At 36.2% G+C, this 15,728-nt stretch overlaps 1 protein-coding gene and 1 pseudogene across 1 annotated transcript; one reads left to right on the forward strand and one right to left on the reverse strand.

The window, feature by feature from the left end:
• Positions 1–636: 636 nt before the first annotated feature.
• Positions 637–2,693, forward strand: LOC143619145 (F-box protein SKIP28-like). Its single transcript, XM_077091150.1, has 2 exons — positions 637–1,000; positions 2,190–2,693. Exons 1-2 carry the CDS (start codon positions 683–685, stop codon positions 2,691–2,693), a joined length of 822 nt encoding a protein of 273 aa, XP_076947265.1. The 5' UTR covers positions 637–682.
• A 905-nt stretch (positions 2,694–3,598) lies between these two features.
• On the reverse strand, positions 3,599–6,623 carry LOC143619146 (uncharacterized; annotated as a pseudogene).
• Positions 6,624–15,728: the final 9,105 nt, after the last annotated feature.

Consider the following 15,728-nt stretch of genomic DNA (forward strand, 5'->3'; position numbering starts at 1 on the left):
TTACGAAGATTCTGAGGTGGAAACTCTAGAGCAAACTGCTCCTCACGTTAAAAGGCCACAGGCGCCCCAGAATATAAAGCTCTTGTCAGAGTTTTACGCACACAACATATAGAACACTACTACTTTGCTTTGCTTTGCTTTGCTTTGCTTTTGTAGTACTTATCTATCTGTGTGAATATGAACGGACTTGTTTTGTTGTTGGGTTAGTACTTTATTAATTTATTCAGCTTTTGCTTCTACTTATTAATTTTTTAAACGACAAATTTCTTTTAATCATTGTTATTTGTGTGATTGGAACCAATAACCTCTCAAACACTTAGCGTAACTTTTACCCTATTTGGTTCATTTGCAAAGATGAGCATTAGCCAAGTTAACACGTTTATAAGTAAATTGAACATCACGTTTATAAGTAAATTGAACATCGACCAGATCAACCCATATATAAGTAAAAGGCATTTAACTCAACTCGACCCATAAATTTATAGATCCGAAATGATAACCTTTCATATATTGAAGGATAGATTTTGACATTATCAAAAAGTTAAAGGTCTACAAAGCCAACATCTTGAATTTATAACAAACCTAGGCCACATGCTACGAGTACTCTTATCTTGGAACACAAACAAGTTAAAACCATTTTGCAACCATGAACAAGTAGATTTCACATAAAGCAACCCATCAAATGAATCAAGATTCATCTAACCTAGGACAACCTCATGAATCATTGTACCTAGTATTACCTTATCTTCCACTTTTTGAGCTTCTTGCTATGGCTCAAACATGTACATCCTTAAACAATGCTTTGAACAATGATGTCTTGCCATGGTTGAACATAGTAGTGGAAGATACGCGTCCACGATCGCGTGTTACCGATGAAATTTTGATGAGGATCACGTCGAAGACGATGGGTCGGCTTAAGAGTTTAGTTCTTGTTAATTGTAGCAAGGTTACAGATGATTGCCTTCATAATGTTGTTTTTAATAATCCTGGTATTAACAAGGTATGGTCACTTTGACATGATGAATATTGGCTAAAACTACCATGTTATATGGGTGTTTTGAGTGTATTGTTTTAAAGTGATTATTTATGGTTGTAGAAAGAAATTAAATATGAAAAATTTGCATTTATATAAGGGTTAAATCAACTTTTTGTAATAAAATTTACAGAAAATAGTTATTCTTTTAGTTTAAATATATGTTAATTTTTCATGCCGGGTAAGTTTTTATAGTTATAGCCATGAAAAAACTATAATTATTTCTTTACATCGTTATAGAAAAGTCTTGAAATATACGAAATCGACATACTATACCTTTTTTTACTTATGAGTTTTATTGTGTACAGTTTTTTTTTATTGAAATGTATATTAGTTTTTAATGATCCCAACTATTGCTTTTTGGTCACTGCTGGTCCCAACTAATGAATTGGCTACTAATGGTCCCAACTTTTAAAGTATTTGTTCCTAACGGTCCGCGATTAACAGAATCCTAACGTCGTTATTTTCAGGTCGCCGGAAAAACGGTTTTGGCCGGAAAACTCAATTTTTTTCCCAAAAACTCAACATTTTCGTCCCAAACATCTTGGTAACTTCGTATCAGACCTTTAGGAACCTTTTTCTAGTAAAAGCCCCAATTATTGAGGTCGCCAGAAACCTTAGAACCATCGTCGGAATCGGTTGATGGTGCTCAGGTGGTGGTAGTTGGTTAGCGGTGAGTCAATTGGCGGTGGTACGGTGTTTAGGTGGTGTTTTCGACAACAAATTTGAATTTTCGGGCCAAAAACGTTTTTCCGACGACCTGAAACTAACAGCGTTAGGATTCTGTTAGTCGTGGACCATTAGGAACGAATAATTTAAAGTTGGGACCGTTAGTAGTCGATTCATTGGTTGGGACCAGCAGGGACCAAAAGACAATAATTGGGACAATTAAAAACCAATATACCTTATTGAAAAAGTGGTCTAGGACTAGCAGGGACCAAAAGACAATAATTGGGACAATTAAAAACCAACATACCTTATTGAAAAAGTGGTCTGGTTTGTTAGTTACAAAAATATTTTGATGATACACGAACGTAGATTTGCAAAATTATCGTGTATCCAAAAGGGCTAGCGACGCATCTTGTTGCCCGTTTGTCTTCTCTTTTGTATCTCAAAATTAAAGTATGGGCAGTCTAAAAACTCGAATATTTTTCAGTTGCGTGTACCTCAATGCACGAGCTTAACCCCCGAAGGGATTATCAAAGCAGTGACAACATTAAATCAACACAACGTCACCTTAAAGACCCTAAAGATAAACGGTATATCCAACATCACCAAAGAACACCTTCAAACCCTCCATTCTTTGCTAAACTTGGACGATTCCTCTTCCATTGATGTTCAAATTTGCCCGAAATGTGATGAACCAAGAATGGTGTATGATTGTCCTTTGGAAACGTGTGACAGAAAACGTGCAACGGGTAGTTGTCGAGGGTGTAAATTTTGCATTTCAAGATGCAAAGAATGTGGGAAATGCGTCGGGTTTGGTGACGAAGACTATGAAGCGGCGTGTGAAGATATGCTATGTGAAGATTGTTGGATTAAGTTGCCAAAATGTGAATTTTGTAACAAGCCTTATTGTAACAAGCATGTTTATAAGCAGTGTGCTATACCAGGGTCCTCTCATTTTATATGTGAGGCTTGCTGCATGAAGATTTTGTAAATTTAAACCAAAAACAGAAGATTGTTACTACAGTTTACCTTTTTTTATTGTATGAATGGATAGGCTGGTGAAAGTATTGTATACTCATTCAAACCTTTGCAACTCTAAAATGCTATTGAAAAATTAGGGGTACAAACGAGCCGAGCCGCTCGCAATCTATTTAAGATTGGCTCGTGAAAAAACTCAATCGAGCCGAGCTTAAACGAGCCCGAGCCCGAGCTCAAGCCTAAAAGAAAGCTCATGTAATAAACGAAGTCGAGTCCGAGCTTCACTTATCGACGCCGAGCCGGCTCACAAGCCTAAACGAGCTTGTCATTTATATACTTTATACACACACACACACACATATATATTTAATAATTATTAACTGATATATATAATTTTATGAAAACAAATAACTAAATAACATATATTACTTTATATATAAAGTTATAATGGAAATAAATACACAAAAATAATTATAAATATATAAAAATTAATTAATATATATTAAACGAGGCGAGCCCAAGGCTAGCTCGAGCTTGAAAAACAACGAAGCGAGCCGAGCTCGAACTGGAGGCTTGGCTCGGATCGCACCCTCTACTGAAAACAAGTCAAGTCGTTCGTTAGCTATTTAAAATTGGTTCTCTAAAAACTTGAATTGAGCTTAAGTTTATATTGGTTCGTTCGTTTTTACCTGGTACTTGACGGGCTTATTGGCGGTCTTACTAGTAACCGAGGTCAGTAAATACATCAATGATGACAACAAAATCAACAAAGCAAATTTCTCTAAAAACTCAAATTGAGCTTAAGTATATATCATTAAGTATTTTAACAGCACATTTCAAAACCTCATCATACATTAGAAACAAATAAAGATCCGGATAATACGACATAAAAATATAAAATGAACAAAATCGAAACGTTTAAACCTTACGCGCCAAAGTTCTCTGTTTGGTAGCAAACTGCACGACCTTCTCTTCAACAGGCAGACCTTTACGCCGTCTAACACCATCAATCAACTTTCTTGCAGTGTTTTGTAACACACTCGACCCGTCACCAAATTCTTCTTTTTCTTCCTCGGTTTTTGGTACAAAGAACGGGTCTTCTGGAAGCGCTTCCCAATGACTAAGAACCAAAAGAGCACTTGACGCCCCAGAAGTCCATCTTCTTAACTCGTCTGCAAACCCGAAGCTTTCTGCAACGGGTACGTAAGCGTGAACCGTGAACAATGGTGACCCTTCTTGCATTTCCTCTTTCAAGATGCGGGCCCGCCTACGTGCCAGCACAGCGTACATGGGCCCGAGATACTCGGTTGGTGTGTTTAACTCGCAGAAATACATTCCTTCAACGATTCTTGGGTTTCTTTGAAGTACGACTGTTTTACATGCCTCTTTAACAGCTGCCATAACCTGACCCGAAAACACACCGTAATGATCGGTTTGACTCGTTATCGAGAGGTGAAATGGAAGCTTCTATTACAAATGCTAAACCGTGCATGGGTTCGTCACATAGCGGGCCGGATCCGGTGGCGACTTGGAAGCCTGATAACACACTGCTCCTGAGGCTATCGGCTTCTTCTTTTAACGATCGGGTTTCAACGCTTGTTGTTAACTCAGTTTCTGACTCGTCACTGTTTGACACAAAACCTAATCTTTCAGATACATATGGAGACCCTTTTATAAGAATATGAGAATCGTTTTCTTCAGTAGACGAATCTGGAAGCAGAAGCATGTTGGGACCCACTTGTCTAGGCCCTAAAGCCCATATTCGTTTAAGAAGATTTTCCCATAAAAGTTTGAATCTTTCTTTATCTTTTTCAGCATACGTGTCGGAAATTTCACTTTCTATAGCATCCCATATGCGTTTTCTAAACGAGTCAACCGGGTGTTCATCGTCTTGACCTCGTATTGCTTTACCAGCTATAATATCTTCTAAAAGATCTGAACTTTCATCTAGCAATTTAGTAAGCGCATCGGGTAGTTTCAAAACGTGCACGCAAACTGTACACCTTCCATTTGGTGTGGTTTTTTCAATAGCGTTAGAATTCAAAGTTAAAGATTTTAATTTATCAAACGGGTTTAATGATTCTCCTTCAATCATTTCTCTAAACGACACAAGAGGCGGTGAAATTTCTAAATTTACCTTTGCAAACCGCTCTTTTAAATCTTTTATGCATCTTTCCAAATGAACTTCACCTGCAGCAGCAAGCACGTGTTCACCTCTAGCCGACACACTAACTTCCACAAATGGGTCGGCCCGGTTTAAAAGACGGAGTCCTTTAATAAGTGCACCCATGTCCACCGGGTCAGACGGCTCGATAGCCACTTTTAGAGTCGGTGAAACTTGAAATGTCATACTTGAAAACGGCAAACAGTTTTTAGTTGATGATAAAGTAGCACTTTTTAATATATGTTGACTTAATCCTCTAAGAGCAACAATGTTTCCAGCCCGTGCAGAGGCTACGGGTGTTAACCCTTGACCCATCATCAAATACAAAGAATGGATTTCAGCTTCTTGAATATGCTTCTGAACCGACTCACCTGTTTTAACTGGATCATACAATGCTGATAACACAAAAACCTTCTGACCCGAATGAAGAACGCCACTAAAGATTCTAGCAAATGCAAGAAAACACTCATCAGAGTCACCATTTCCGCCTTCTGTATTATTATTCACAATTCCACCATTAAAGTCTCTTTGAGGTATCATTTTCATAGGAACTGCAAACATTTTAGACACAAAAGCAACACATGGAGACTCGGGTTGTGAATCACACACCTCAACCGATTTCCTCACAAGCTCAGCCTCTGCAAGTACTTCAGAGTTAGCAAAATCATCATCAAGAATCTCTCTTTTAGGGAGTAATCGCGACACGCGAAATGACTGCGCGGAAACAGGGTCGGGCATATGTTTAATCACCATAGACAAAATAGCATTGGATAAAGGAAGCCACCTGCTCATAACAGACTGAAGAACAGCTTTTGGATCTTTATTTTGAAGCTCGCGAGGCGGAACCGACAAATTAAACGACTTGATTAACTTTTCAAGAATAGTTTTATCTCCATTTGTATCCAATGCAGCTTCATACACTTGCCATAACGGTTCAAGCACAAGCTGAACAAACATGGGTTGGGCCTTACTTCCCGAGGGTAACCCTCTCTTTCCCACAATCATTTTCGTTTTAGGAACGTAATATCACGGGCCCCACAACGCCTTTTGCAAAGTAGCCGAACTAGCCCCGAGTTTAGAAGCATAAAACTCAGCAAACTCACAAATACCAAATCCCCAACCGTCTAATGCACAAACAAACACAACATTTCCCTTTTGTGGTTGAAACGTGTCTCCTTCATCATCATCATCTATAAACTCCTGATATTCATCTCCAGTTTCACCAGAAGCAGGTCCAGCAAGAATCGAATCGACATCTGATAAATACTTTTCAGATTTATACGCGCTAACGATCCCGTTAACCTCATTAACGATTCTTTGTAGCCGATTATAAGCCTCCATTGGACTCAATTTCAGTTCAACAATCAACCTATCAATCTTATTCAAAACCAAACACGGTGTAAGCTTTTCAATCCACGCTTGGCGCAAAACCGCATGTGTTTGAATATGAACACCTTCAACCGCATCCACCAAAACCAAACCACCGTCACTTAACCGTGAAGCTGTTGAAACTTCACTACAGAAGTCCATGTGACCAGGTGAATCAATTATGTTTATTGAATGGCCTTTGTATTGAAGAGCAACTGAAGAACTCTTCATGGTTATCGCACGTCTTTGTTCTTCATCTAAATAATCCATAAATCGAAGCCTGCCTGCTTGTTTGGGATGCAAAACACCACCACCAGACGACGCAATCAGGTGATCGGCTAGGGTGGTTTTGCCATGGTCAACATGAGCAAGAATGCATATGTTCCGAATTTTCCCGCAATCACAATCCATCTACAACACATACATAAGCATAAAAGCAAATCACAAACATAAACATATATATATACATAAGCAAATCAAGAACATATGCATAAGAAACATATACATATACATAAGCAAGTCAAGAACATATCCATAAACACCATTGTTTTCTCATAAACATATACATAATGAAGCAAACTTAAACCAGAAGCATATGATCTAGGGCTGTAAACAAACTGTATGTTCAGCAAACTGTTCTGCGCAAAGTTCATTTGTGTTCGTTCGTTTAATAAATGAACGAACATGAACAAGGAGTTTCGCTCGATTAACTAAATGAACAAACACGAACATAGGCCATGTTCATTCAACTGTGTTCATGAACTTCAATAATGTGTTTGTTTACGTCCGTTTATGTTCGTTTATATTTGTTTATTAAAGGGTTTCTAATACAGATCCAAGCAAAATTATTAACTATAAAAACAAAATCATACGAGCAAAACGCGATTAATTTTAATGTAAGTTAACATATTAATATGAATTTTAGAAAAAAACAGCAACACAAACTCCGTAGCCGTACCAAACCGCTGACACCAACCACTCTTGGTTAACCAAATCAAATAAAACACAGTTAGTGTTCGTGAAGTTCATTTCCTTACCTTTATCTTATCTAATAAAAGCTTAACGCAGGAACATAAACAAGGCGTGTTCGTTTCATTTATACTTTATAAATTATAACCCTAAGCATTCCAATATCCTGTCAAAGCAAAAGCAAGTCTAAAATATTTAAAATATACCGAACCGAACACAATCAGTACCGCCATACCGCTACTCGTTTTTCATTTCGGTTTCGGTATTTTCAATGGTACCAGTACCGTACCGAACCGAACACAATCATTCCTAGTTTTGTATAAGCAGAAGCATATTAATATTAAATTATTAACGTATTGATATATATATATATATATATAGAGAGAGAGAAGCAAAGCAACTTGAAATTAGAAGTTAAACACGTAGACATTAGAAATTACAGGCGTAAATAATTAAATAAATAAACGAGGTACCTGATTAATTGATTGATTGATATTGAATGAATAGCCTGAGATTGAAACTGGTAATAATATGAAGGAGATTATAGGCGGTTAGAAATTAGGGTTTATGATATTGCATATACAGAAGAGGAACACAGAGATTCAATATATGCGTTGAAGGTCAAAGATGGAGATTAGAGGTGGACAAACCGGTTTAAAACTCAAAACCCGGTTTAGTTTGGTTTGGTCGACAAAAGTTAAAACCGGTTTATGATTGGTTTCGGTTCGGGTTGAAACCGGTTTCTTGACCTGGTTACAATCAGTTTTGGTTCGGGTTTTGGTTGGTTTTGGTCAGTTTTGGTGGAGAAAATTATAAACCGGTTCCAAATTGGTTTCTACGTAATGGTTTCAAACCGGTTCGGTTCAGCTAACCGATTTATTTTGCCCAAAGAGATACTACAAAATGCCATTAAAAAATAGAGTAAACTGTGGTTTCATCCCTATGGTTTGTACAAGTTTGCGGTTTTAGTTAAATAGTTTCAAATTTGCGATTTTCGTCCCTGTGATTTCATTTCACTTGCAATTAAATTATTAAGTCTGGTCGTTAAACCCATTAGTGTGCCCCTCACGTAAGGGGCATTTTTGTCTTTTTTTTCTCAAATACACATGCCTCTCGTGTGAGGGGCTTGCGAATTAGAGTTGGGGTTTACTTGGGAAGAAAAATGACAAAACTACCCCTCACGTGAACGGCTAGACTTAACGAGGTTAGTATGGGTTAGTGTGATCGGGTTTAATTGCAAGTGAAATGAAACCGCATAGACGAAAATTACAACTTTGAAACTATTTAACTAAAATCGCATATTTGGACAAACCGAATGAACGAAAATCGTTGTTTACTCTAAAAAATAAGTAAATAAATAAATATAAGAATTTATTTTATTTTATTATTGGCAAAACAAACTTTACAACGACAACATTTTCGATTGCACGACTTGCACAACATCGTAAAGCTCATCCGGGAAATGAGGCCAAGCGAATTGTCAAATCTCATATTAGAATTAATTACACAGCTGGTTTGTAATATTTGATCATATTGTAAGTTTAGTTTCCAACTGTTTGGAAGAGGGTAATGTGAATAGTCCTCTTGATAGATGCTTGTTTAAAAGAGGCATTAGGTTCTCTTAGGTGGCAAATGCTTGAGGACATTTATGCCTTTTATATTTTTTTTCGCTTACTTAATTCTCTAGATCTTGTTAAATCAGGTCATTGTGTTCTTTTTTTTCCTTCCCCGTTGTCACACCCCAATTCAGGGCCTAGGAGTGTGATCATCAGTTGGTAATTGTTTTGTAAATATATCAGAATAGCGGGTTCATTTTAGCGGAAGTCTTTATATATTAAGATATTAATTTACATTCTCAAAACTACTCGGGAATTAAACACCCAAGTTTCAGTTTTATAAAACCATGATATTAATAATACAAGGATTTGTAATATTCAAAAACGAGCCATCTCGAGCGAACTTCTATGACTCCAATCCTTGTATATCATCTATTATCATCTAGTTACCTGCAAGGGTGAGAAAAACACGTCAGTTGTATGTTGGTGAAACGTTGACTCGATAAAACATTTATAATAGTCGTTGAATACAAACATAGTTTTCTGTTCACAATCTCAGCAGGAATGCGTGTCCATTCCCGAGATTTGTACCACTGCCATACACACACAATTCAAAGGTTCCCCGAGTACGTAGCCCCTGTTCGGAGACAACCTTCCCCTAGGCTATGTAACCCTATTGGAGAACTGGTTATGACTAACTTGGTTTTGTATGCCAATTATCAGTTATGTTTGGATCCAAACACATGTGTATTCGGTCTGATTTGCTTTTTATTATCTATTTTGTATTATAACGATTTTAGAGATTATATCTAATGCAAACATTTATTGGATTATTTGTAATAAACAACCAGTCTATTACAAGAGTAAAATCAGTTCAGACAGTAAAAAGGTTAACGTGTTCACCTTATATTGTCAGTAGGAAATATCAACCTCCTTGGCTTCAGTATGCTCTTAACCTATATTCATAATAGGTATGAATAAGTACCTAGTTGGTATTATTCAGTAGACTTTAAGTCAGTTTCAGTTTCAGCAGACTCGAGGTCTGATCAGCAGACTTGAAGTCTGATTCAGTTCAGCAGACTCGGGGTCTGATCAGTAGACTCTTAAGTCTGACCTAACCTTAGTATAGTTATAGTCGTTTTATGAAAATACTTTGAATTTACATATGACGTTTGGAATAGCACGCTTTGGCCTAATAAAGGATATCACGTTGGCAAACTTCTTGGCAAACTTCTCCAGGTAAGCAAACGGGTCCCACGGTTGATTGGGATTTGTACGAATTGTTTTCCTTAGGCAAGAAGAGTCTACAATGATACCCCCCTTCCAGTTACTACATGCCCGTCAAAATAATAGTTTTGATAACATTACTTCACATGGAAGCAACGTCTTTACTTTATAAAACATTACTTGGAAATATTAACAGTTTAACGACTATACTCTTAACTAAGTTGTAACTAGATATTTAAAGTAACTAGTAAGTAACTTAACCCTATTCCTACCTTAATCGGCTTGACGGAACTTAAGAACTTTAGAAATCAGCAGCAATTCAACTTGTACTTCGTTACAAGATCAGCAGCTCGTTAAACAGTGTAACGACACCTCGGTTCTTCACGAAAACGACCCTCGACACCCTAGAACGCCCTTGGCATGATTACCTAGGTTAAGTGTGTGAAATGAAGGTGAAAATGAGATGCATTGGCTTGAACCCGTAGCTGCCCTTTTATAGGCGAGTTTTGCAGACCATCGCGTAGCGCGATGGCATTTTCCCCAAGGCTGTCGCGTAGCGCGACGCCACAATTAATCAGAAACCGCCACGTGTTGACACGTGGTTGGCCACGTGTCCCGGGTTACTTAACCTGGTCATCGCGTAGCGCGATGGACCAGTTGGGTTTGGTCGTCGCGTAGCGCGACGCCCCCCTTTTTCTTGAATTGTGTGATTCTCTGTCGCGTAGCGCGATGAATTTCGTCAGGAGACCATCGCGTAGCGCGATGGGTCTAAAAACCCAAATTTTTCATTTTCAGTCCTTTAACTTTCAGAATTGGCATTTTTAGCCCTTTAACTTCTAATCTTGATATTTTTGGCCCAAAACTAAATGAGGTATTTTCACGGTGTTACACCCGTCGTTCATTAGTGGCAACTTTGATAATGTGGATGATTTGTAGACCTACTGATCGGTTGTCATCAGACCGGTCAAAGATAAAGAGAAATGTGTTCATAATCACCTTAAACTAGTTAGGGTAAGAAGGGTGTCGAACCATGAAGAGTTTGTGACTGTGATCTAAATCAATCGATTAATAATTATGAAGATTTGTTGAGTTGTCGTATAGACCAAATATGATTTAGATATGAAATAATTAACTTTAAGTTTTAATGAAAACAAGTAACGATTTTCAACAAATATAATTGAGTTGTAAACAATGATTATGAAACGAATCAAACCCGGGTTTCAAGTTCTATAAACAATTCCGGTAACACACTAAAAACGAGCTCATGTAATCACAATAGTTATTTAGATAGCAAATAATTCATAATGAAAGGCATCAATATTCCTTCTGTTTCGATGTAATCCAATACATTTTTGTACCTTTATTTCACATAATTAATAATAAAACATCATATTGTTTTTTTTAAATGAATTATGGACAAATATATGCAATATAGATTAAGAACATTCACAACATTAAACACAAATAAAGAATCATAGCAATTATCATCTTACGAGGTCAATGATGCAAGGAAATCTTAACAACGCAAGTTCATAACAATACAAAAGTACTTAATCAATGTCTTTCAAGCCAAATGATTACATAAAATATTGTCTCAAATTATAAATATGAAAGACCCTAAAACTTATAGAACTCTACACCTAGGAATGATTACGGTTGAATTAGCCGTTCATGATTGTGAAAAGCATCTTCACCTTTTGTTTTGCAATCTTTAATTGGATGTTAAGTGATGACCCTAATGATGTTGAACCTTCAAAAATTATTCTCTGCAATCTCCTCATGACTCCCCCTTTTTCCAAGAATGGAATAATAATAACTCCCCCAATTATTAGAGTCAAAAGATAACTCCCAAAATTAATGTTGTAGTCGTTTCTTTTCTCTCCAAATAACTGGAGTCAAAACCTTTTTTCTCCCTTTTCTCTTTAGTCAACACCACTCCTTTTAACTTTTAACTCCATTTAACTTTTAATTACGAAAGTCAGTTTTTTACTTCTCTAGTTAAGTAACTTACTTTTGGTCCCCTCTAAACTTTCAAATGATGCTGTCTTTTTTTTTTTTTTTTCAAAATCAAATCGAAGTTTTATATAATTTACTATAAAACGATTACAATAAAGTGGCAGGCAAACGGGCAACAAGCTGCGCCGCAACCCCCTTTTGAACAGCAAAGCCAATCCTGCTAAAAACGAAGCTTTGGGACCTAGAAGCTGAAGAGGTTCCGTGTACGACGCGCTGAACCCTACTCAAAAATTTCACAGCCTCTGGAGCCAGAAAACCAAATGTATCAAAGGCAAATGGTAGAAAGACATGTTGATTATCTAAACAAGCTTTCTCGTGTTTAACAACTTTGCCCGATTCAGCCTTCAACGCAGCCTGACCCACAACAAACCCACGGTCCCTGAGCCCAACAAGAGGAGACACTCCTGTAAGATCCACACAGGCGTGTTTCCCCCCTGCCCACCCGAACACAAGAATATCAGCTGGTCGTAAAGTAGACCTTCCTTCAATAGGTCTTTAAATTCCAAGATAGGGAAATAATTATCTCAGCCTAATATCCTTACATTTGACGTCCACGTAAAACCCATATTATAACTTGATCATGGACCTTTTAATTTGCTTTAGCTATCTTCAGAATAACGATCTTGCGCTTAAAATTGCATATCCATTTTGATAATAACATTGTACTTAATATCAAAATGCATACCAAAATGCTTATCTTCTTTAGCTCAATACTCTTGAAATCTACAAAATATAAAAACATATTTGAAGTACCACAATCTTAACTAAAAACTAAATAAAAACTATAAAATAAACTATTTAAATACATGAAATATACCCAGCCATCACCCGCCAATGTGTCCTCGTTCAAGGGAGATAAAATATCATTTTTATCGAGTGTGTTGACCCGCCAATGTTAACAGTAAGAAAAATTGGTGTTGAATTTAGGGATTTTTTTTTATATTAATCTAAGTTATGATTTTTTTAGAGATGTCAAAATGTCATTTTTATCGAGTATGTCGACCCGTTAATGTGTCCTTGTTCAAGGGAGATAATTTCGGGTCTCACAAAGTAAAAAAAAAAAAAAAAAAAACAAGCTTGAAAGTGTAGTGGCTACATTTTAAACATGTAATAGACCTAAATTTCATTGCTAGCTTGTCTTTTTTCTCCATTTCGTCTTCATAAATTTCATTCAACAACTCATATAAAAAGTGTCTAATTTATTATAAACATAAGTTTACTACACGGAGTGAATATAACCACTAACGCTTCAACAAATTATGCATTAATATTCCCGTATACATGAAAGCCAGACGCAATGCAAACTCTCTAGAAAGATTACAAAAGCCTCACTTTAAATTTGGGCGGGCAATGTAAAAAGTGTAGTAGCCTTGATGCACGAGCAAGTAGTAGCTTACTCGATGTGTACTAATGCAAAACGGTATAATTTTGCAAAATAAAACGTTGGAGACTGTCAACATTGTATGCGAGGGAACAAATGGTCTGTCACACCCCAACCTAAGGCGGAAATGTCGGGGCGTGATCCGATTGCTCACAGCTCGAAGATACTATCATAATATAAAAGTGACAATATTTAATTAATTATTTTATTTCAATTAAACACACAATATCCAAATACAATAGACAATTTAAACATACAAATATCAGCTCAAATAAAGATTAACTTGATTATATCCTAAGATCTTGTCTACATGTCCAAACTTCAATCTTCAATATAATCAACCTGCATATACGTATAAAATGGATTTTATCAACATAAAGTTGAGTAAGAATATCACCAGTTTTGCATGTCAATATAAATAAGCATGACGTGATAAGTGCGGTAAATATAATCAAACCATAAACAAGTATGTGGACCGTTGCCAAGCGAATCGGGCGTTGGTCACCAGCAGGAACACCCGCTATGTGATTGATTGAATAGTAATCCCAATATACGATTGATTGAATGGTAACACAAGTAAGAAAGTAGCACGTATGTTTGATTAAATCACTCACAATAACACGTATGCATTTGTTTGAATATATATATATATATATAGTAGGAAATACGGATACGTACGCATATGTCCCCAAAACGTTTAGAAAAGTTGATAAAATAGGGGAATGATAAACTCACCTTAGATTAATGAATAACGAATATAAATATGAATAAGCGAGCTAACGAATAAACTATTCGTCCACTACATGTTAAACGATATAAATAATTCATAATATGAGATTTTAGGATATGATAATATAAATAAAAACGAACTCGTTGCCACTGGAATCAATCCAAACGGACGTTTAGAACTCAAGTATGTTAAATTTAAGATTTAAGCGAGCTGGTACTGACCAGAATCCGAACAGCGAGTCGGAAGTCAGGTTTTGGTCAGTAGCCTTAAAATCACGTTAAGAGAATAAAATTCTTCTGGACCGAACGTTGAATTCGACCAGAAGTATGAGAAAACGTTAAGTCAAACTAGTTGACTATTTTGCCCTTTAACGAGTTTTAAACGATTTGACCAGTCAACACCCTTCAACCACTGAAATTGATTGAATTTTATTGACTATGGAATGTATATGAATGATTCCTTTGTTTACAACTTACCCGGAAAGTGAAAGAATCAAGAGATATGATGAGTCAAAGGTCCATACGCATGCAAAGTCAAACGAACAAGCATTGTATCTTCAACGAATAAGCAAAAACCGAAGGGTTTGGTGATGGTCATAGGTAGGTGACGGCTAGGAGGTCTCTCTAGGGTTAGGAAACAGGTTTGTGGCAGGGAATTATGATGTGTTTATATATAAATTACAAAAACGAACTATATTTGGAAGATTTACTCGTTTAAGTAACAAAATACGATTTTAATGAGAATATCGATGTAATAAATCAAAGATTTTGTGATTTATCAGTAATTTAAGAATATGGACTTGTATTTTAGTTATAATCATTTTCTTGGACCTTAATTTACCCGATTTATGCCAAAAATAAGCATTTGGATGCTAAAAATAAATTAGGAAACAAAATAAGTTATTTAATGAGAAAATCTGGTACAATAACTAACAAAATTTGGCTTGGACACCAAGAAAACGAAATTGGACCAGCTATAAAATTTATTGGAGTTTAAGTTTCGTTAATTTAATCGAAAATAGGAAAGAATTGACAAAATTAGTCTCTGTAGTTCTCGAAAATGTGATTTTTAGCCGTTTTAAGCGATTTAAAGGTTTCTAAGGATTATTTGGCATGATTGAGAGTTATGGAATTATAAAATAAGTTAAACCAAGTTAAATAAAAGTTTTAATCAGTTCAAAAGATCTGAATTACATTTTTCGAATCTATTTAAACAAATACGAAAAATCCGAGATGTTATATGGTCAACAAACATGTAAAACTTCATGTCCATGAAAAAGCTTGTACAAGCTTACCATAAGGTTGGATATCGTTGCGGGCAAGTAGTAGGCAACTATGTTCTTGTCATCGGTATAAGACATAGTGATAAAATGAAGACAACGAATCAATATATGGTCTACGTGATACTCCTTTTAAGTATCAGTAACTCGAAGACCATATAAAAATGCCATATATTTATAAAATATAGTAGAGAACTAGCAAAACGTCATATACTACATCAACATCTTTAACTAACAAAGTCAATACGAAAAAATCATAAAAAATATTTTACAACTTAGCGATAGTGGAGACGATGCATTTGGACATAGTCACATAACAAAGAGGTTGATGATTTGAACAACATAAATCACATGGTTT

This window comes from Bidens hawaiensis, unplaced genomic scaffold (genome assembly GCF_021521415.1).
Source record: "Bidens hawaiensis isolate Kalapana, Puna unplaced genomic scaffold, B.hawaiensis_p1.1 tig00002414_1, whole genome shotgun sequence".
Taxonomy (NCBI): domain Eukaryota; kingdom Viridiplantae; phylum Streptophyta; class Magnoliopsida; order Asterales; family Asteraceae; genus Bidens; species Bidens hawaiensis.

Bases quoted from the DNA above. Each gene is read 5' to 3' on its own strand.
- LOC143619145 (XM_077091150.1), top strand. From the start codon at position 683: ATGAATCAAGATTCATCTAACCTAGGACAACCTCATGAATCATTGTAC. The intron at 1,001-2,189 runs GTATGGTCACTT...AATATTTTTCAG, and splicing joins ATAATCCTGGTATTAACAAG to TTGCGTGTACCTCAATGCAC.